General features: G+C 29.4%; 1 protein-coding gene across 3 annotated transcripts; it reads left to right on the top strand.

The window, feature by feature from the left end:
* The first annotated feature begins 277 nt into the window (after window positions 1-277).
* LOC132921370 (leucine-rich repeats and immunoglobulin-like domains protein 1) lies at window positions 278-24667 on the top strand. 3 transcript variants are annotated; one of them, XM_060984364.1, is made up of 9 exons: window positions 278-936; window positions 15361-15938; window positions 18534-18702; window positions 20389-20522; window positions 21002-21263; window positions 21607-21837; window positions 21953-22171; window positions 22286-22484; window positions 23596-24667. In XM_060984364.1, the coding sequence occupies exons 2-9, from the start codon at window positions 15589-15591 to the stop codon at window positions 23763-23765; spliced, it is 1734 nt and encodes a 577-aa protein (XP_060840347.1). In that variant the 5' UTR covers window positions 278-936; window positions 15361-15588; the 3' UTR covers window positions 23766-24667. The 3 variants fall into 3 exon arrangements, with proteins under 3 accessions (XP_060840347.1, XP_060840364.1, XP_060840356.1); XM_060984381.1 differs by having other exon boundaries at window positions 15333-15938; XM_060984373.1 differs by lacking the exon at window positions 278-936 and having other exon boundaries at window positions 14968-15938.
* The last annotated feature ends 376 nt before the right edge of the window (window positions 24668-25043 follow it).

Genomic DNA, 25043 nt, shown 5'->3' with positions numbered 1-25043 from the left:
GCGCACGCACACACGTTATAAACACACACGCACACACACACACACAAATTCGTATACAGGGTGTATTCAGAGGATTTTTGACAATTATTCACCGGAATCATGTCGTATATTCAATACACACCCTGTATACGCGTGCACGTTATATACACTATTATAATATACGCACATACGCATGTGGTACAAAGACGTATTTAATAATATGTATATAGGTACTTATCGCGTGCGTGTGCGCGCGCTCATGTAATTCGTGTTTATTGCTATTCCCGTCGGTCGGTCGGTCCATTTAAAAGTGTATTCTTGACGTGTGTCCCCTTTGCCGATCCGCGCGGGTCAGTTTGATAGCATTTGCCGCGCGCACGCAACGCATTTACGCCACGACGCGCACCCGGAACGGATTCGAGACGATATTCAATCGGCCATCACAACGCTTCAGTATATATTGTCGTGTTGACATAACATTGTAAATCATACGATAATATAATACGTTTCGCGTCACGACGGTCGGCTACCTATACCGTACAAATAGGTACCTACACGAAAAGTGTATAATATTAAATTACATTAAACAACTACCCCGCGCCACAGATTTTCGTTGCACGGTTCTTTTTTCATCTTCTCGGAGAGGTGAGACTCGGCTCGTCTTCGGCGCGTGATAGGCATTTTCGTTTTTTCGACATTTTATTTTTTTTTTCACAATCCGCCACGCACCGTTCGAGACCCGTTGTACCATTTAACATATAATACTATACGTTTATTATTCAGTATTTTTGGTGTATTAGTGCGCTTACCGAAAGTCGAAAAGTCGTTTACGCGGATTCGCCGTCTTCCAACCACAGTGGACCGCGAACGAGGACTGAAACGCCGCCGCCGCCGTCGCCGCTGTCTCTTGGTCGTAACGTAGTCGTCGTCGTCGTCGTCGTCGTCGGATGATGTTTAGTAAGCACACAAATCATTTTGCCGTTTTTGTACACCTATTATTATTGCTGTATTATACTATACTGTTGTTGCCACGAGAAAACGGCGACAGGTGAACAAATGGCAAAAAATCCCTTATCGTGGAGAACGCGCGTGTGTGTGATGATCGAACTCCTTGCAGTACGTACGTATATAATGTCGGACGAACGGACGCGGCAAAAGTGTGCCCAAGGCCGCGACGCGTCGTTTCCGTCGACTGGCTATACGGTCCGCCGCTTTCGTTCGCGCGGGTTGGCAAAGACGCATAAAATAAAATATGCTCCCGTCAAGGAAGTTGTACCTCCGCCGCCATCGTAAAGTTTTCCCCTCATATATGACGCGATATTACAATATATTATTGTCCCGCGTGTTTTATATATAATAATAATAAAATCATAGTCGTCGGAATCGATAAATATCAAATTGTGTTAACAAATTATATCGCTTACGTGAATACAGCCACACCACAGGACATGCGCGACTATATAAGACGTATATTATATGGTATAGGCACAGAATAGATGAAATCATCTAATTTCTAAATTCATCTATTCTGTGGTATAGATACGTTTACGTATACTTCACCGAGCTAGTCGGTTGGTATGGCTACGATATGACATTTGAATATTATATGAAATTAATTCGCAAAACGCAAATCGACGAGAATCGTGGCATCGATATCCCTATGCATTGGTTGTTATCTCTTTGCACCTACCGAGAAGTTTTTAAAACTGCAGATTTTTATAACGAAACGTCGGTAATGGATATGTACTATTTTTTTTTTTTTATTCTTAAGGGTATTCAGGGAATGTAGTTGAAGTTTAGATTAACTATATAATATACAAAATAATATATAAATAACTATATAACTATATAATGTTCCTATGTAATAGGCATCATACTACTTACATAGTTCATCATGTTAAAACACTTATAATTGTTATAACGAATAACGATTAGGATAATAGTGGATAGTTTTACTATTATTATTTTCTAAAAAACATGACATCACACTTTATATAAGCATAATATTTTGCAACCCCTCAATTAACAAGGATCCTTTAAAAAACGAAGACAAATACGCTTTACGATTATTCCTTTTAAAGTTTCACGAGCTTCATCACTTATACCTATGCGTACCTACTTAATTAGGGAAATGTAAGACGTGTAAATTTATAAAATATCATTCTCCTCGTTGATTTACTGCTTCTGTAGTAAAATTAAATCTAAAAAGTGTATCCGTTCAATAAAATTATCAAATTTTTAAAATCCAAATTTTACACTGCGTTACTGCAGTACTTTAGGTAATTGGGTCCTATTATAATAGTAGTATTCAATGAATTACAGTATTCAATTATTTACGGAATGAAATTAACGAATTAATGAATAGATTATCATTTTTTTTCCATAAATAATGACAAGTAATTTTATATTGGATAATATTCATATTCTATTATTTAGTTGTTTATTTGTAAACAAATATATCAATCATAGCCGATATTGGTATATATTACATTTTTGTGTTAAATAATGTTAAAATAAACAATATGTGTCTAACATTATCAAAATTTAACAATTTTTCATTGTAGTAGTGTAAGGTACAATCAATGTCTAATGTCCAATTGCGTTTTATCTAGAAATATAGAGATGACTAAATAACTGTATAATATTCTGTACCTTCGATTTTTAATATAGCTAATATGTTTTATATAAATTACTTATATTCCTATACTTAGTCGTTGTTAAAGAAAAGCCATGCGAAAATAATAGGCTTCAATATATATTATAATATATCAAGTTATAGAAATATATTATTTGTTTATGAAATTATGAGACCAAGTATTATATACATAGTAAATGTGGTGCTTTCTGTGCATTAAAACTGTAAAAAAATTGTAAATTAAATAATAATATATTTTTAAAAATGATTTTCCCAAACTCTAATAAAATATGAAGAATTCAAAGATTTTTTAAGAGAATTGTTGCTTACAAAAAAATATCAGTAAATGTTTGTAAATAAAAAGTAAAAAAAAAATGTTATTTTTCACTTAATGTTTTATTTAATATGATATATATTTTGTTTTGATAACGATCATATTCTACGAATATGTAATATTATAGCTAAATAAAATTAAAATATTTGCTACCAACAAAGTCTGAACAAAAATATAAAAAAAATTGCAATGTTCTACTTATTATTTACTTCTCAATTCTTTATGTAAATCAAATTTATTTTAGTAACATGTATAATATATCATCTTGATTTATTAAAATAAAATAATTTTATTTAATATTTTATTAAATTATAAATTAATAATTATCAATAAATTGGATGACTCTGTCAGGAACACTTTATAATATAATAATAAAAAAAAAAAAAAAATTAAATTATAATTTTATTATTTTGGCATATTATGTAATAGAAACAAGTTGTTAATTATTGCCATGACGTTATTAGTAATTATAGTAATTATTGTATCTGAAACAACAATATATTCTATAAAAGTTATGAAATAAATAAATGTATAAGTTGTAATCAAAAATAAAATAGCCATCATGAAAACACGATGCCACTACCAATAAAATACGTGAAAATATGTCATAAATATAAAAATAATAAAAATACCCTAATTTGGAAAAGTAAATATCATTTAGGTAAATTTTTGGGTGTTTACACAAAATAAATTTCTTACCTGTCGCAGATTATTTAGCCATAGTCTATCATTATGTTAGTCTTTTATATTCTGACGAGCATTGATCTATTTTTAACTGATTATCCATTTATTCTACAGAAGAACGTGCCACTGATTTGTTATATTACATCATAAAATTATTTATTATATTTGAATTCTCCACTAGGTATTTTTATCACCATAACACGTTTGAAACCATTACATAATTATTTAATACTACTACTTGAGAGTAGATATATTTAAATCTTTAAATTTTTGTTTAAATATTCGTATTGTAAAGTCGACAAAATATATAATTTTCAGATGACCCATTAGAATCATGCCTTAAACCGTAGAATATGCTTGAAATTCCACTACGTTCGTATTTAAGTTTTCAAATCCGATTTGTTTATAAAATATTATAATTAAATACAGCTGGTCATGAAGGCAGTCAATTTTTCGAATAAAATGTTACCTACCTACACTGTATACGCTATTACAATAATCAATATCCTTCTTTTCGTGATTATTATATTAAATTAACGTATTTTCATAATTACCTAAATAGTTTACGCGATTAAGCATACTATGTACAGTCCCTACTACTTGAGATTACACGTCTGGCACCACGATGTGCATAGCATTAAATTACATTGCAGTGATATTTGTTGATTTTACAAATCGTCTTAATGTATAATCTTATGTTCACCTTGCTGAAATTTGGCTAGTCAAAGTATGATGGCTAGTAAAATCAATCTAGCAATGATCATAAAGCAATTATTTTTTTTTATCGATTTCGCCAACATTATTATAATATATTTACCTATGTATTGAGTATTCTAATTTCTATAAAATAAGTATTTTAGAAAAGTTCAATCACGATTAATGCGGGTTAACGACAGCAAAAACGTTAATATGAGAATCTAACACGTCCAAGTCCAACGTAGAGAGAATGCAAATATTATATTCTTAGAAATCTAAATAGGTAGGCGTCGTGTAAAAATAAAATGCAAATTATTAGGTGTGTAATCTGACCTAGAATTGCGTTTGAAACATGTTATACCAATATAATAATATTTTTTTTTAAAACAATTGATTTATTACAACAATATTATTATTACAATATTACCGAATATCTACGCGATTACGCCAATAAATATGGGACGTCTGTCGTGGTATTTTAACAATAATTATAATTATTATTTTTCTAACTTATTAGGTAAACTTGTCGATGATGCCTAGGATTTACCATTTAAAAAAAATCATATCACATTATATAAATATATAAAATATCTGAAATCATATAAAATAACTATAATAGCTTAACTATTTTTAATTGAAAAAAATCATGCGTATTATTAGATCTCATTAATTTAATTATGATAATAGTTATCGAATATACACATACGATTTTATCATTTTAATTAATATCGTTTATTCTTCAAATGTATACATTATAATGAACAATAAAATAATACATTTTAGTATATCATCACGTAAACATTTATTAAAATATGAGATTTTTAATCACTTACTACTGTATACTATGTTTACGGAATTTTTAAATTGACATTTGAATGTACTTTATTTTAGGTATTAATTGTACACACATCAAATGTCATTAATTTATAATAATTATTAGAGTATTAATGTTCCTTTATACTGAAGCTGTGGCGGTAGCGTTGAAATATGGCCGGACTGTACAATTTACGACTTTCGAAAACCATTTTATAATAATATTATAAAAATGAAATTAGTTAATTTAAAATTTTATTATTTTACAGTCATTTAATTTATTTTGATCTATATGTTTTGACAAATTTAAAAATGTTATAAATTTATATTTCTAGTCTCTACATTTATTTTCTTCTGTACGTCTTACTTGTGTCATTTATGTGTACATTGTCTTTAATCGACGATCAAAATAATAACAAACGCGACTAGAAAAAAATCCAAAATTATAATTTGTATGTTATACTACTGCAGTCTACTTATGACTTGACGAGACATACGATGAAATCGTATACTCGGTGGCTTCCGACACACTTCTCTTTCTCACTGTCAATGGGTAGAAAAATATCCTGGCAGGTGCCGCAGATGGTCTTCATATTATTAGTATATTCTATTAACGGTTTCCCGATGGAATTAAATGAATGGCGTTGCAATATGAATAATAATATAATATTATAATTTATAACATTATATTATTTTGTTATCTATATTTAATGACTCGCGGATAAGAGAGCATCGCGAAGAACAACAGCTCTTTCGCAGCGCTTTCCACGAACTGTAAACATTTAAAAATGTTCATCGTATTAAAATGATATACTTCAACGTCCTATACACTAAACACCAGTTCATAACATTAATGACGCTGAGTATATTATATTTCTAATTTGAATGGATTTAAAGACGTGAAATATAATATAAAATTTGTATTCGATCGAAAATGTCAGTTTTATTAATCGCAACGAAATTTATTATAGTGTATTTTATTATGTATTTATATAGGTATTATACAAATATTGTACGCCACTTCAGTATGGCCTGCGTGAAATTTTTTTTTTTTTTGCGATCGTCGTCTCTGCCATTGACTGATGTTGTATACAGTGCACACGCAAAATGGATGCGATTATAAGTTTAGTACTTTACCGCTGAATAATATTCACAAATCTCCTGCAAGGGTATACCACTGCCTTTACCCTCGATTATCACACCCGCGTTCACCGGCATTCCGATCACGTAATTGCAGGTCTTATTGAGACGTCTGCATATTATAGAGCTAGTCGAGCTAGGCATTGCCTTGAAATAATACCTTATCGCGTTGGACACAACAATATTATCGTTTATTAAAATTTACAAAAAAATAATGGCGCAGGAGCTATGTGTACCGCCGTAGTCGTCGCGAATATTTTGTGTGCGGCTGCCGGGCATGCTACCGGGTGCTACCGCTGAAATCGCTCGAGCAAGAACTTCATTCGTTGCGATCAATTATAAAATTTCGGTGGGAAACGACAGATTTCGCAAAGTTTTCGTCTTATCCGAGGAGGTTAGAGTTGTGAAAGTTCTATACATATATACTGCACTCTGTTATAATATTATGTTATGCTACGTATGCGTACCAGCCTATATACCCGCTATATCTGTATGTAAATCATTTAGTATGATCATATTATATAAATGTTATTTACGTTATCCGTTTATTGTTGAATATTGATTGGCGATTACATAATAGTACTATTATAATACACAACTGCCTATGTATGTGTGTATATTATTATATTATAATAGAAATATTAATTATATAAATCAGCGATTCTCAGATCGATTGTCGAGACCTATCGGACGACCTGTAAGTTCCGTCGACCCATAATATTTGTACACACACACATACCACTGCTCAACGAAGTATAATATATCAGCTATATATATATATGTATTATTATGCGCCTATATAGGTACTTAATGTACGAACGTGTAGTCGAAAAACGTATGCTAAACACGTGTTCGGCGAGAAAACACCGCGTTCTCAATAATGATTTTATGTATTTGTACACAAATATAGTCTATTATAATAATAATATATATATATCATACGGATCGCTATGCGTAACTTCGTCATATACTTAGTACATTATTAAACACATAGGTACACAATTATTATTGTAACAATAAATGTATATGGCATTTCTTTAAAAGTCTGGTATACGGGTACTAGGCATACCGTTATATTAGTGAGTAGGCTGCGTATATGCGTTAGGTCAGCGAGCGCAATGACGCGACGACCAATTTTATATTATTATTTTATTGTTTAATTGTAGCGTTACAACGCTGATGTTATACACATAAACGACAAGTGCTCTTTACATTACAAATTAAAGTTAAATTGTGTCCATTTATGTGTATGCGCTATTTGCTATCATAGCAGTATCAGTGTGCAGTGCCAGTACGTATATACTCGTATATATACCTACATATAATGTAGGTATATTATTGTAAACGACATGTTTTTATTCTTAAATAAAAAATTATACAACAATCATAATTTTTTTTTATATATATTTTAAACATTACGACGATTTAATTGAAGTTAATTATTATTTTATTTTTAACTGAGCTATTAAACATGTAATGTATATTTATCTTATTCGAAACAATATAATATATATATTTATATAGTAATTTGTCTTAATTGTTTGAGAATAATTTTCATTAATTGGCAGTTTTTAACTAATGTGTTTATAAAATTTGTGTTGGCTCATGAATAATTTCCACGATGAACTGTATATCTATTTAATGATTTTGAAAAATTAACATATGTCAAAAGATTTTTTTTTTATATTAAGTACCTAAATATTAAATTATTAATGACAAATATTTGAGATGCATTCTGTATAAAGTAATTGTATATTGTAATATTAGAGTTGTTTGTGTTTAAATTCAAAACATTTATTTAAAAGATATATACTATGTAGTATATATACATGATGTATTATTATTAAACTACTCATTTAAACGATTCAAACGAAATATTTAATTACTTATATCATACAATACAACTATTTTAAAGAATAAACATAAAATATTAATATATAATAATATATAGGGTATTACAACTTATAATATTTCAAATTTTAAGGACATGAACAAACACTGACGCGTGTTAGGCATATTACGATATTAATATTAAATATCTATTTATTAATATTTTTCGTATATTATATACGTTACACACTTTTAATGATAATAAATAATATTATTAATAATGACGCATGTTACTGTAAAATTATGATGTCGATCTCGGGGAGGGGAATATTGTAAATTTACGAGTAAATGTTCACTAATTTTTGGACTTATAGGACCATGGGTCAATTTAAATAATAATACAAGATAAATATAAAAATACAACAAATTATATAGTAATCTGTTTATATTTTAATGATTAAAGTATTTCATGTTATTGGCAATCTAGTTCTTGTGAATATAAGCAGGTATAGATTTTTAATAATATAATAAGCTATCACGGTCAACACTTACTATCTTGGTACCGGAGGACTTTGGTCTGAGAGAATCAGAAAAATATCAAAAACATACACAAATGATAATGAATATAATGGAATGAACGTATTGTTACATATTGTAATATTAAAATTCGGTTAATTTTTTAGTTGGAAAATAAAATCAAAACATTTAATAAAACGAAAAAACTATAAACCACGTGTACACTTTTCATGCATTTTTGCTTCAATTAATTATTTTAATTATTTAAGTAACTGTTAATTTTAACTTAATAATATTTTACTGCATACTGCTGACGATATATTGAGCAATTCGATATTTCCGATACAATAAAATATTCTATAGATAAAATATATTTTTTTTCATTCTACGTTTTTATATCATGTTTGGAATGGAAATATTATTTCATATTCTATTCAATGAAAAACAATAAATTGTGTACCTATACACATGTGGTCTGCAATTTTTATCAGACGTACCTTTTTATCGACATGATTGTGTGCTTGTATACGTATACAGGGTGATTTTTTTAATAGTAAACAATCTTAACAATCATTATCAAAAATAATATTAATTTTTGAAAATATATTATTAGTTATTACCTATACAATATACATACATTATTTTTGAAAACAAAAATAATATTTTTTTCATTTTTTTTGGTTTCGAAACCAATTTTCTACAGTTTTCACTTTTTAAAATTGTAATACATATTATAATTTCATGTTCCAAAGCAGATTATTTTTATATTAATTTCAATGCATAAAAACAAATTTTAAACGAGTAGTTAATTAGTTGTAAATTGCAATTCCTTATAAGTAATTAAAGTTTTGATGAACAGATTAGTGTGCTAGACTTTTTAGGTGTACCTACCCGTTTTGAACCTATTTTTACCATCACATTCCACTCAGCTCATATAACTTTAAATGCTTATAACTAATTAAATACTTGTTCAGAATTAAAATTGTATAGATATACCAAAATGTCTTAACAAAAAATACTACTTTTGTGTAATTAAAAATTACAATAAATACATGTTGTAATTTAAAACATAGGTAGTAAAATTAATCAAATAATGATGGTTTTTTATATATTTAAAAATACTCATTAAAAAACAATTGAAAACATTTAAATATTTTTTTAAAATAATGAGTGAATTACATTAAAGAAAATAAGTATAATAAATTATAATATTAATGAATAATATACCAATGTGGCGGTGTCATTTTACCCAGGATTTCAATTTAATACCTAACTTAATTTCTGTAGATTATTAATATCTAATAATATATATAAATATCATACTATCTTATAGTATGTGCACGTAATGCGATATCATAATAATATTTATCACATTCAGACCATTCAGCTGACATTTAACGTTGACATTGTATATTATATTTTATTACCGGTAAAAGAAAACAGAATACTGTTATCAATGGCGGAATTATAGCAATTATCCGGACACAGTATAAACAGGGTGTTTCGAAAAACGTAATGACTCCCATTTTTTTAAAATTTAATAATGAATTTATTAAAATCAGTTTATGGAAATTTTAAATATAATTTTTTTTCGGTTTAAAATGGTTTTACAAAAATATAAAATATATATAATATCGGATCTAGTAGTTGTTTAATATATTTGTACTTGTGTATAATTTTTTTTTATAAATTTTTATGTTGATAGATTAATATAAACTCATAAAATTACCATGGCTATCATATCTTTCAAACTCATTATCATGGACTTATTGACCCTTAATACACGAAGTTAAATAACGGAAATGCTACTTGTACGAATTTTGACTTTGATACATAACAATTTTCAGAAAAATGATCGGTTAAATAATTAACTGTTTAAAAGGGGAATTATCATTTGAAAAACAATAGTTTGTACCTCCATATAGAATATTATATTTATTTAAATAGTACAAAAAACCCAAAAATTTAAATATATGATCTTTAAGTCGTATATTTGAAAATTTTAAAAATCAGATTTGAAATAATTACATCACTGAAGAAAAATAGTAGATGATGTGAATGGTTGATGTATCACTCTGTATATTTGTATATTAAAATGCTGCACGCGTTAATAATATTATTATTATCTCCATTAGTCGTGTTGATGATGTGCAGGTACTTATATGTATAATATGTTGTTTGAGATTTAAATTAATCACTGGGCATTCTTATCATTATTATTATTTTCTAAGCCGCATGATTAAAATATTTTTCGATTTCAAATCATCGTATAGGGTTTGTATATATGTATATATTATAATAGGTACATAATACAGTCAGGAAAAGGTCATCTCATGTATGGCTTACGGGTAGTGCCATCTCATTATTATTCTGTTTCGTGACCACTGCCACAATACATACCTACATACTGCAGCAACTAAATAAATTATCAGAAAGTAAGCATGAAACAAAACTTGTGTAAAAAAAATTGTTTCATTCATTCTATGTAGTAAAATATTGTCTTTATTTTTAAATATTAACAGTACCTATAGTAAAAATATAATATTTTTTTATACACATTGCGATTATTTTAACAGCAAACACTAATTATTTTGACAAGAATATCAACTAAGTAATCGACAAAACATAACAAGTATATTTATAAGCAAATAGCAGCAATCTTAACATTCTTCACTTTATAATTCTTAATTTTTATCAACCAAACGTTTGCCGGTTAATGACTAATGTGAATCTACAATTGCAGTCTGAAGCAGAATAATTTTATACATTTTTTTTTATTATGTCAATTGACAATTATGATAACTTGATAACTTTGATTTTTTTAAATATTATTAGATAAAGGCATTGAAAACTTTGATATTTAAATATGAGTATCACGTACAGAGTGAAATGGCAAAAGTGGTATGCTTCTACAGTCTATTCTATTATTATCTTAACTTGAACTGTTTATGAAAAAAAAAAAACTATTATTTTAGTTATATTATACTAATATTATTACGATCGGTACATCTACATTTTTTGAACATGTTTAAGATTAGTAATTAAAATTATAGGTGGCTGTTTAAAAATCAAAATAAGGTAAAGTGGAGGTTGTTTTTATTATTATCATTATTCAGTACTTATATTGTGATATAATATTGTATATAAATGTATACTAAATATAAGAATATTTATGTATATTTTTAGTGAACTAAACTTAACTGTCTCATGTGGATCTTTATTGTTTTAAGATTAATCGACCAACGCATTATTGTCCATCTATGAATGATTATATATCAATTTTTTATTAAATAATTAAAATTATATACTTGCTCTGATTATATAAATATATTCATGAGATAATACTATATACGATTATATGAGGACAGATAAAATACATGTTATGCTTATTTCTTTTAGCTAATATAATATATCGTATAATTCTTAATATAATTTACAAATAAATTGTCTTGATTATAATGCTAATAAATAATTTTTTACATCACATGAGCAATGCATAAACACATTTTTTTTAAATTTGAGAGCCAAAAATATACAAAAGTTCAACCTCATATTAGTTTCCAGCCGTTCCTTCATTGCATTTTAAACTCTTTTTATGTAAAAAAAATTCGAATATGTCATTGATAGACACCCTCGATCATCCTTGATGCAGTGGTTCATAAGAAGTATATCACAATGTAATGGTAAATGTATAGTCTTTATATGGGAATATATTATATTATATATGCAGAAGATATATCTGCATAAATTATATTATGTACAACATATGCGATGATAGTCGTGTAGGATTTGGTTGTAGAACGTTATTGGTGAAATAATTGGGGTCAATAAAATATTAACGTCATGAGGTTAGGTTAATTGTATCGGAACTATTTAAATTGTACAATGGCATTTTTCGTTAACGCAATAATTATTATTACTCGTCAATAAATTAAATGATCGTTCGAATCTCTATGGTGTAAAATAGCCGCGAGTGAAGCGAAACCATCTACAAATACCTACAATACTCTACATCACATAACACAATAAGTATAATATAGCAACTTAAATAACTTAGTTTTGAGATGATCGCGTTTTATCGATATTAAAATCTATGCTTATTACACAAAAAGTATATATACAACATCCAACATTAGAATTTTGGTCTTAACTTAGTATAATATTCTACAAAAATACGTGTGTTGTCAAAAAACGTAACTTTTATGTGAATAATCGTAGTTAATTTAAAATAAAAACGATTTAATTTTTAGTTTCTTTACAATATTATGATATTCCGATTTTGTATAATATAATACCTATGATTTGAATATGCGTGCGTTTGCAAGTCGCTATCGATTTTTATTTGTGTACTTTGTACAACATTATTATAGATCGTTTATCGGTCTATCGAAAATTTGCATGGCATAGTACACGCATAGGTATTTTAGTCAATATAAATAATATCGTATATAGTGAGAAGTACAATTGAATCTATTGTCCGAAATTGAAGTTATTTTGATTGTTTTTGTTTTTATTATGTTACAACTGCAGAATCGGAAAACATATATCTACGCATATGTACGTTATCAAAACGTTGACGTCTGGACCGAATGAACGACGCAGCTGTGTATCATATTATTAAAATAACCATTGTTATAACAGTTGGTTTGCTAATGGATCGATAACAATTTCTTGAATTTCTTGGGAACAGCAAAAAAAATAATAATTATAAGATAATATTTTCTTATAATAATATGTCGATAGCCTGTGCGTTATTGACGGGGTAAAAAAAATATAAATCGTTACAACGAAAACCACATAATTTTATATAGTTATGTACATGGTAATTTTTTATCAAAACGATGTACTTATTTTTATTAAATGTATTAATGCGTTAATGTAATAATAATGTAGTTTAATTTCCATGTAAGCTAATATCGACCATAGTTTAGCTGATGATAATCGCGGATTAGCAGCTGAAAAATGATCGCTACAGCCCCAGTCCGATCATCTAAGCACAAAACACCTGTAAAAGATGTGAATCGTGGATATTATATTGGTACAGGGTGTTTTACCAAGCACATCCCCCCTTTTTTATTTAATAATACATTAATACAGATATTCAGTTTGATTTTTCAAATTTTTAAATATATTTAAAGACTATATTTTTTAAATTATTTAGTTTATTATACAACTTAAATAAAAAGGGTCTTGTCATGATACAAACTTCTGTTTTTTAAATGACAATCTTTTTTTTAAACAATAAATTTTTTAGCAAACCATTTTTTTTGAAAATATTTAGTTATTAAAATCAAAATTCATGTGAGTAGTTTTTGAGTTATTTAATTTTGTGTAATGAGGTATGATCTTTATGGTCTATGGTAATGTGTTTGATAGATACAAATAAGGGGCCGCATTGATTTGAATTAATATTATTTTATAAATATTTATATCGCTCTGTATTCATAGTGTCTGTATAGAAATTTTAAAAACAGTAGTAAATGCGACGTCGGTGTTCCGTCAAAATATCACACCTTGTACGTCATAATAATATAAAACAGAAGAATCGCAGCATTATCGAATTATAATGTAATTGAAACAATATAATGCAAGACTCATGTGTATTGTATTGGCTTACGTCACTATCGTTTACGCGTAGCCGCTATGATGGTGTAATTGAATGGGTCTCTCGGGTTACGGGGTAGGGTTGGGTGAGAATTAGATTATGGTAATAGTATATTATATTTATCGAAATCTATAGACAAAAAATGTTGCAGTTCGATCACATCGGACTTGCGACCATCGTCGTTTGTCGAAGATTCTAATTTACATAATATATAATACGCAATAATAATATATATATGTATGTAAATATTTTTACATAATATTATTATACGTCATCATTGTATACTATGAAAACACTTATGCGACAAAAGTTATATCGTTTAAAACCTTAAATTACGTTTTTGGATAAGTCATATCAGGTATGAAATATTACAAGGGATTTTTACTTTAAGTACTTCGAGACTAACTTCGTTTCTTGAACGCGTGCTTAAACTATAACCTATAAATAATTATGAAAAAAAAATCGTTTTTCTTTCGCAACGCATAAATATAATATATATATGATATTATTACAATTATTATGATTACGTTTATTTATGTGCAATTTCTGAAAAAAATCGTTTAATGAAATGTCCACTTTCGGTGCCAAACGCCGCGATTCGAAGTTAACGCGTACGGAAAAAAAAATTGATCGCGGAGGGGACGACCATATCTCCCCCCATCGCGTTTCACACACACACACACACACACGCGCGCAGACAGAGAGTAGTGTGTACTACAACTATACGAGCGCGCTGCATCGGACATGATGATTGTCGATTATACTATTACAATATTATGCTGCACATGATCGCATAGTATAGTTGCCGCGCGCGTAACGAGCGAGTTGCGACGACGGCTTCGAGTGTGTGTGTTATACCTATATATATATTATACATATGCGTGTGTGCGTGTGTTATATTATAGCGGCGTATATTGCATTATTTGACCCCCACCCTTCCGCCCCCCGACACGTCCACCGAGTGTCAAATCGATCAATAAAAATTTAAATCGTAAAAAAATTCTTCTCTCGACCGCCATCACTACCGTTTCCATATCATTACATCGTATACACATATACATACACCACACATACTACGTTATTATATTTATTATTAACAGTGGCGCGGCCCCCCGGTCGTTGTTGCAGGGATGCAGGGAACGGTATAATTATTGTTTGTAGCTGCTTCAGCATCAATCCGCCGCCAGCCGTCACGCCGCGCGCCTAAAACGAGCGCAAACCGCACACGGTAACAATAATAACCGACGACCATTGTTAACATTTACATTCGCGTCCACGGGACAGTACGGTCGTCGTCCCGGCGGAACCCGCACCGGAACCACATACCAAACCCGTGAGCACATCGACACCGCGATCATGAACTGGTCGCGTCTGTGTTTCCTGACGGCCGTGTCCACGTTCGTCATGTCCGGCGTTTGCGGCTCTTACATACTGGAAGACACGCCGCTCCACTGCTCGGTGCGCCGGAGCATATCGCCGTGCACGTGCAGCTACTTCACCGGCATGGTCCGGCCCAAGATCATGGTCATCTGCCAGAAGATGGTGTCGTTCGAGAGCGTCATCGGCGCGCTCCAGAACAAGTTCGACGCGGTGTTCGACTACGTGCTCAACATCGAGTACTCGGAACTCCACGACCTGGACACGAGGCGGTTCAACGAGCTGGGCTTCCCGATAGTCGACCTCAAGCTCACCAAAAACAATCTCAGGTGGGTGTCTTTATATAATATTGTGTTGAGAGACACGTTTATAATAGTATAAGGCCTCGTTATCGCACTGTATAAGGTTTAGACTTGTTTAAAAAGGGTCGTGGAAAGGTCACCTGTCCCCGGGCGCAAATTTTCGAGACCGTATACAGTATTATTTATATTTTAAATCACTAGGGTGTATTAAAAATATTTGTTTCATACTAGAATAATATACTGTATTGGAAGTAGTATTGTACATTTCGTAAATGGTAATTGACCACTGGAAAAACACCCGCCCTGTGGCTCAAAATCTCTTAATCCGGCATTCACTGTATTTGATGCACTCTGCTACTGTGTTATCTGGACTAGATGATTCGACTGAAATAATTTAAAAACGCGAGAGATTGCGTCGAATCCTCCAGACACGCCCTGTACGCGCGTATTTCCGACATGGTTACGTGTTAGATATTTATGATAGCATCATAGACTGAAAATTCTTTTTAAAATTTTTTAGATAGTTGGTAGCATTTTTGACGAACACAATATTTGACCTTTAGATATATTATATTATTACATAGGCATATTAAGCTATTTTCAATTTCAGTATATAGACTTGTTTGAGATAATTATATTAACGTTTTGTCGTTTTATACTATAAGTAAAGTAATTGTGAATAGTTGATGAGAAATTAACAATTTGCATTATGCCCATCAAGACTCTTTGTGTGTCGATAACTCAAAACATAAACTATTTTTACTTGTCATAAGTAAATTACTTAATTATTACAGACAGTTTGTAGATCTGTGATAATATACAATCTAATCATTTCAGATAACAAAAATGTATGGAAACACTTTATAGTGTTTTAATAGACGGGAAAATAAAAAAAATCTTTATTTTAAAATCTAGTATTTTTGTAATACAAGTGTAAACGTCTTAAAGTCATCGATATAATATTCATACGTGCAATTATTACCTTTATAAATGCATTTATTTTCAAACTTTAAAATTTTATGATTTTTTAAAATCGTCTGATACGTTATAGAACTTTTTAAAAATGAAAAACTAAAGATAAGACCACAATCGTTGAAAATTTTATACATTTCGAAAATATCGTGAAACCATGTTTACTCGGCGTTAACAGATGGTTGCACACATGAGCAGTGTTTAACATTTCGATTTTAATGCAAATGTGAGATATAAGGATATAAATGACGGATAAAAATCACGATCTGTGAAATAAAATGTGATCTTATAAACGTTTGAGCAATGATATACATAGAATACAAATATAAAAAACCTGATGGCGATAGATAATTTGACTTTTAAAATATCAATTCAATAAACTAGACTACATATTTTATCAAAAGTTTAGAGTTAAAGTAAATAAAAAATACTATAAATTATAAAACAACTATTTTGGCCTCTTATTCACGTGTTAATAATTTTTCAAAATCGTGTTACAAATATTTACTGTGAAAAAATGAATGTCGAGTACAAAAACTAAAATGAAATGCTTTATACTTTTTTTCATGATTATTATGTATTGTAAAACAATATTTCACGAGCCTCTTTATACTTGACTTTTATGCACTTGATATTAGCAGATACCAACTACGTACTTAAGGTCATAAAGTAAATAAAAATTAGTCTATTCATAGATTTTTGCGAAGAACGTCTCTTTGATCAATCATAAAACGTTTGTAAATTTAAACGAACAAACATTTTATTATTTCGGTTTTCGTCACTGTTCGAATATTATTGACGAACAAATTGTTACATAATATTGTATAATATAAATTGCTTGTCTGTTTATTACATTCAATTTTTAATTCATGAACATTTTATTATATTATTACTAATATCAATATGTATATAGGTAAATGTACGACGTGTTAGGGTATTCGCCATGACGATCGGGTTATTCATTATCTATTATTGTTTCGTAAAAACAATAACATCTGCACTGCTTCAATACGGCAATACACGACATGTAACTTTATATAATTATTACAATATTTACGATTACGTTTTTTTGAGATAAATATTGTTCCGGCAAACCGAATAGACGTGAGCATTGCGTAAATTTAATAGTTAGACATAATATAGGTAGGTATATAATATTATTATCATAGTTATCATACAGACCGTATAGTTATACGTAATACTCGTGTTTATATTGTATTCCGAGGTTGTGTATTTTTTAAATAAAAATTAAGTTATGATATTTACAACGGCATTGAGATGATGGACACGCCGAGTAGTTATGGTGTTGGAAGTGTCGACGCTCACCCCCCCCCCCCATGAAATTCCGTAAATATTGTATAGTTTGTCCCTTTAAAGTTTAAGTTTTACTTTAAGGCTTAAAATGCCAAACAACGAATTTTATCTACACAAAAAGCTAAAGGACATGACGAGAAGCATTACATTATTCAAAACATTATTACGTTGGCGTTAGACGATCTAAATTGACTCGTCACGATTATTACGACATTGTTGTCGACGATAGAATAATAACTATATATTACCCACAACATATACTTTATTAGATCATTATCGTAAAATTACACGGGTACCCAATAATTATTACGGATGACTTTGTTCCACCTTGTATAGCACGCTACCGGATGAGGCTTTCATTGGCATGAACAGGATACGGATCTTGTACTTGTCGGACAACAGACTTTGTGCAGTTCCTACTCAGATATTCAAGCACATGCCCAGTATCGAGGTGTTGGACTTGGCCAGGAATTCCATACACAGCGTTGCGTCCGGAGACTTTCAAGTACGTTACAACTTTTATAATATTACATTGTCGTGCATACGCATTGCGCGGTTTACTAGTTGTAAATTCTTTGACTAATCTTCGTATGATATATTAGTTATGTTATATTTCATTATTGTAATAATACAGTTTTATTAAGTGTGTAGACATATTTTCCGGGCGGGCTCAGCTGTATTGCAGGAAAGCGCGTGTATCAAACAGGAAGTAGCGCAAGCTGCAATCCTTCACCCTGCTGAGATTAAACGCAATCGCTTGTCTACAGACTCGTGATAAAAACATAATGAATGTAAAATAATAATTTTCGTTATTGTACCATTGAATTAATATAGTAAAAAACAAGAAAACAAATATTGTAGTATTATTTGTTATAATAATTCGAAACGTTTATCATCATAAATCTTGCGTAACTAATATTCTCAATGACATTCGAGTGTATATGTTATATATTATACTTTACGCGGAAATCGGAAAAACACCTATAAATGGTGTAGCCAGGGAGGGGCTAAAGTGGCTATAGCCCCCCCACATTGGCTGTGTTTTTTATATTGTTTTGAATTATTTAAATTTAAATATGGACGTTGTCTTACAAATTTTAATTATTTAAAATAGTAAATACGTTAATGGCAAATCAATGTTAATATGTTATCAGTATTTTTGTTTTGTTGTTGTTTTCGATTTTCAATAACTCAAGTTAAAAGTATTTGCCCCCCTCCTATAAAAAATTCCAGGCTACACCTCTGATACCTATACAGGAAAAGTGTGAATTTTTACGGGAGAAAATTGTGTTTTTTACAAAATCCATTTTGTTGTAACTAAGAAATAATTGTAGATATATGACATATTTTAGCTCTGTGTTATATATTGTATAATTTTTAAAATCATTTTCAATCTTTTTTTATTTATTTCTATACAATATGTTGATTAAATAATTTACGCTATGTCCAATACCTTGGAAATAATATACAAGATCCTATGTGTTATTTTTATAGTATTTAGTAATAAGAAAAAATACATAGACTGCATTTTTTTATAAGCGTTTGAAGTTCAAATTTTGACAAAAATTTTTAATAGTATCAAAATGTACTAATTATTTTTAATTTAAAATAATTCACATTTTAAAAACTAAAGCTTAAGAAATAAAAAATGATACATATTTATCTAGAAAATAATTATATAATTTTTTAATTTTTAAACGCTTATATAAAACTTAATAGTGACATACATTTTAGATATTATTTAGTATGAACAATTTATGGAGAATCTTATTATTGTATTAAATTTCCAAGCATTTCTACTTAAATACAAAAATATCACTATAAATAAATCGAAAATAAATTTGAATATCTATACAATTTTAAGTTTTAAATTTTAAGAAATTTTTTTAAGTTTGCCCAAAGTACCAGACTAGAATTAGTTTGCTACCAAAAAAGTTGAAAATAGAATTAATTTTACTGCTTCAAAAGGTGATGAGTAATGACAGAAAAATACACATAATAATAATTTTGTATAATCTATGAATTATAATCCAATATAATATCGCTCTGATTATAATCTAAAATGTATTGTAAAAACTTTTTTTTCAGTTAGTCTTATGATCACGAATCTCTTATTATTGTTTAACTATTAATAATTAATAAACATACTAGAATACGTTGATATGATCGATTATTTTGAATTGATTTTTAGAGTTTGTCGCTAATGAACACGTTCGTAATGGCCACGAACAATTTGACCGATATAACGAACGGATCTTTCCCCACGACGTTGAGAAAAGTCCAATTGGCTGCTAACAACCTGACGGAATTAAACGGAAATTTGAGGTAAATACGTTGTAGAAGTAATAATTTCAAAGTTTGAATGCGCCGTGCGCTCTCGAAAGTTATATACCTACGTATATATATATATGCATATATTAATATATATAGCTAGTGTGTGTAGCGATGTTGTTTTGTTCATCTATCGCGTCAATAATAATATGTTTTAACGGTACCACGGGCAAAGTCCGTTTGATATGATATTATATATTATAATACAGTAGTAATACATGTTATGAATAACACGTATAAACCCGTGTTTTAGTATACGATAAAACAAATTAAAAATCATATTTTGTTATAGTTATATCATCTATTATATTCGTAAAGTGCAGGTAAACCCTATTAATAAGGTTCTTATATATTGTAAGTAATATATAATCAGTTATACTCAAAAGTTTAGAGCTTATATGCATATCATGCAATTGTTATGTTTAATATATTACCCAATCGTGTATAATACCTATTAATTTATATTTTATTAGAAATCAAAAAGAACTGGAATGGCTGTACTTATCTAATAACCGGATAAAAAATCTCGACGGAGAATTGCCAATCGACAACGACAAACTCATAGTGTTGGACGTATCCAAGAACAGGTTAACTCATTTGCCACCAGAACTCAATTGTCTGAAGGCGCTGAGGTATTTTTACTGCACATATAATCAGTTGACCGGACTGAACAAAACGCTGTCCAAGTCGAGAAAATTGGTTTGGCTGGAGCTCACCGGTAACAAGATACAAGAGGTATGTGTGTGCAGTTTATGAAAAAATATTGGAATAAATTATGGGGGAGGGAAGAAGTTCGTATTCATCAAAAATATGATTGGGAAAATATAATTCCTTCGTTTTATTTTATGAATACTACACAAGGTTACTTTATTATGTTTTATAATGTTATCTGTTATTAAATTTTAAATAGCTTTTCATGCGAAGCGATACAATTTTGATTGTATTTAGAGGTCTTACAATATTTTTCTAATAACTGTATCTAGTTTTCGCCTACGCAAAAAATATATTCTGTAGATCGGCAAACATTTGATGAATATAATATATGGAAATTTATTTTACCATATTTTAATGTTTGCAGTTGGCGTCCGACGAATTCGAAGAAGCATCGATGATCGAAGTGTTAGAACTCAGCAACAACTGCATAAAACACCTGAACAAATCGTTATTGCCACTCACTCAACTATCCGAAATAAATTTGTCCAACAATAAACTCACCGAATTCTCGTTGACTGAAATCAAGGGATTAAAGGAACTCAAGTTGGTCGATTTGTCGCACAATACGATTTCCAAACTCAGTGGCCATTCCGACGTAATATACAATATAATACGTACATAGTTAACGCGACTATGCGCAACACGTGCAGTAAAATTTAGGAATAATAAATTACAATAATATAATACTCGGTTTTTCTATTTGTCTCTAGATTATAAGTGAGCCAGTGACTGGAATCGAGCACTTGAAGTTGGACCACAACGAGTTGGATTCGCTCGGCGGATCATTGATAGGCATCAAAACACTCGTCAAACTCAATATCAGTCATAACAAATTTACTGATATATCGCCGTACGATCTGACAGGATTAAATTTAAAAATCCTAGATGTATCCCACAACCTGTTACACATACTCCCAGACTCGTCTCAGGTAATAGTTCTACGGAAAATATAAACCGCAAACAATAACAATGTAGTAACGATACATATAGGTGTGCTATAATTATCTTGTATACGTCCAATGATTTTTATTATCGTCTCGTAGATTCATTTGCCGGCTCTCGAGATGTTAGTAGCTTCGTACAACGTTTTGACCGGCTTATCAAAAGACTTCCAAGGATATCCTGTACTTTGTCATGCCGATCTCGAGTTTAACAGTATACAGACCATTCAGGAAGAACTAGTCGAAATGACCCAATGCAAATTGCACGGAGTAAACAGCACGTTGAGAATATACTTGGAAGGTAAAACGGGAGTGATTCGCTATGTTCGATAAAATATTGTTGTCAATATAATATACGAGCTTGTCGATTCCAAACTGCGAATTGATATACCGGGTGAACAGTGAACACACATTATCTCGAAAATGATTATACGTTTTTTTTTAAAAATATCTAAATAGACATTTTTACATGCATGTTCATAATATATTCAAATATCAAACCTGTAGTTAATTATAAATATTTAAAGTTAGGATAAGCAAAGTGAAGTCACTACACTAATCCGATTATCAAATTTTTAATATTTATGACTAGGGACCAGATTTAAATGCTTAAAAAAACAAGAAAAATACGATTTAATGCACTCGTAAAAAATATTTTTAAAAAATGCACTAAAAAAATGCTCTTAAATTATTTTTAACATTGAAAAAGTTTTTTTTAATTATATACATTTGTATTCTTAGGTAGGTATTAATTATTCGTATCATTTTCATCATCTTAAAATTCTAATATTTTCTTTTGACTGAAAATTATTTCCAAAAAATAAATATAAAATTTAGATAGATACATTCGTTATATTTTTACCTTGTGTTTCATAATAGCATTGTATAATCAAATGCTGCTTAAATTTTATCAATTCTTATACAAAAATGACTTAAAAACATAACAAAATGTACTAAAAATGACAAAAAATGCAAAAAAAAATTACATTTTAATTCGTTGATGTATAAAATTAACTTTATGCTTAGAATGGAAAAATTTTGACATTCAGAAAAAAATGCAATTGCATTTAAATCCGTTCCCTACTTATTACATTAATTAGATGCCGGTTTGAAATTCATATTTTATATACATTGAAATCCAAAATAAAATATTCTGTAAAATAATATTAAATTCAAAACGTAGGTATATCGTATTTTAAAAATGTAAAAACTTTAATTATAAGGATAAAAAAATAGTAAGAAAGTAGTGAGAATACAAAAAAGTTTTAGTATTTCATCACTATAAATTTAAAAAAAAATTGTTTACTATATGTATTGTTTATTTCATAACTTTTCAAGACAGTGTGTGTTTACTCCGTCAAACTAATCGCCTCGTATTTAGTTCATAATTTAAATGATATTCACGTCAACAGGCAACCCGGTGCTATGTGACGACAACACGAAGACCATAACGAAGGCGATGGAATTGAAATACAACGCAGAAGTCAGTGGCACCGCCAAGTGCATTCCCGTCACAAACGACATAAAAACATCTAACCTGACCGAGATCGACCAATCCCCAATTACCGTGATCGTGACCTGACGATGACCATCGTCAACAATACGCGTATTATATCTTTGAATTAATATTATATATGTTTCCGTGTTAATATTATAATTTTTATTTATATATATATATACAATTTCTATATTAATTGTTTTTACTTCTCTGTTGATTATACTATTTGATTTTAATACTTTTTCTCGTCGCCCTCTCGGACTTGCAATACTATAATATAATATGTGAATAATACGTGCTCCGCACTGTCGTCACAAACCTTAGAACGCCTATAGGTATATATATATATATATATATTATGATTAATATAGATATTTTTGTAAACGAAGCGTAACGTATATATTATATGCTCTGTTCACACAGCTATCTAGTCCAGCTTGTATCGCGACTATGTAATAATATTTTTATGATACACTATTATAACGATAATAGTCGTAATAATAACAATATTGTATATTATTATAGTATTATTATTATCATTATTATCGTCGTCTAGATCGTAATAATTATTATACTGTTAACGAATTATACATATATATATATATATATATATGTTATAACGTGGAAAGGGCTTGGATCGTATATAGTAGGTATATAATATAGTGCGTGTTATTATTATTATTAATTTTTTCACTTTTTTGTTCGTATAATTGTGTCACTCCACTTGGAATTTAATAATAATAAAAAAAAAAAAAAATTGAAAAAAAAAATTAGTGACCATCATAAACAATGCACGGTGATATTATTACATACAATATGACAATAATATGTTGATGCGAAATCAAAATTTTCCGTTATAACCTTAAATCTTACAACTACCTATTGTTTTATATAAATATATGTGATGGCTATTATTTTTCATTTTAATGTTTATAATTGTTTTTTTTTCTATATACATAAACTAATAAAATAAAGTTAAACTTTCACTGTTCAGTTTTATTATTTCTTCTTGTGTATTCGTTTATGTACGTTTTCGAAACGAAAGTTTTTGTTTTGTATCTCTATTATAATAAAGCTTGTATTGAGGGAGAAAATGTATTTAGAGCGCGTCTCTACTGTCAAAATAATTCTTCCACTTCGCTACTCAAACTTAACGAGGGACAAGGGTTTCCGTCTTTGCTTCGAGGAAAAATAAGTTTTTTTCTGCGGGACAATGGAAACTTATGGTACCTCTTAAATAAAGAAAGAGGGTGACCAAAAAAAAAAAAAAAAAACTAAAAAAGTCTACTTCCTACGAGATTTACTAAGGGTACAACCCGCGGGCATTATATAGTCATTTGAAGGGTGAAAATAATGGTTGAA

The sequence above is a fragment of the Rhopalosiphum padi genome, chromosome 1 (assembly GCF_020882245.1).
Source record: "Rhopalosiphum padi isolate XX-2018 chromosome 1, ASM2088224v1, whole genome shotgun sequence".
Taxonomy (NCBI): Eukaryota; Metazoa; Arthropoda; class Insecta; order Hemiptera; family Aphididae; genus Rhopalosiphum; species Rhopalosiphum padi.
The sequence above is the reverse complement of the archived record's forward strand: the minus strand, read 5'-3'. Positions and strand labels throughout refer to the sequence as shown.

Excerpts from the sequence above, each read along its gene's own strand:
- LOC132921370 (XM_060984364.1), top strand. The coding sequence starts at position 15,589 with ATGAACTGGTCGCGTCTGTGTTTCCTGACGGCCGTGTCCACGTTCGTC. Across the intron at positions 18,703-20,388 it reads TTGCGTCCGGAGACTTTCAA|AGTTTGTCGCTAATGAACAC; the intron begins GTACGTTACAAC and ends ATTGATTTTTAG. Across the intron at positions 20,523-21,001 it reads GAATTAAACGGAAATTTGAG|AAATCAAAAAGAACTGGAAT; the intron begins GTAAATACGTTG and ends ATATTTTATTAG.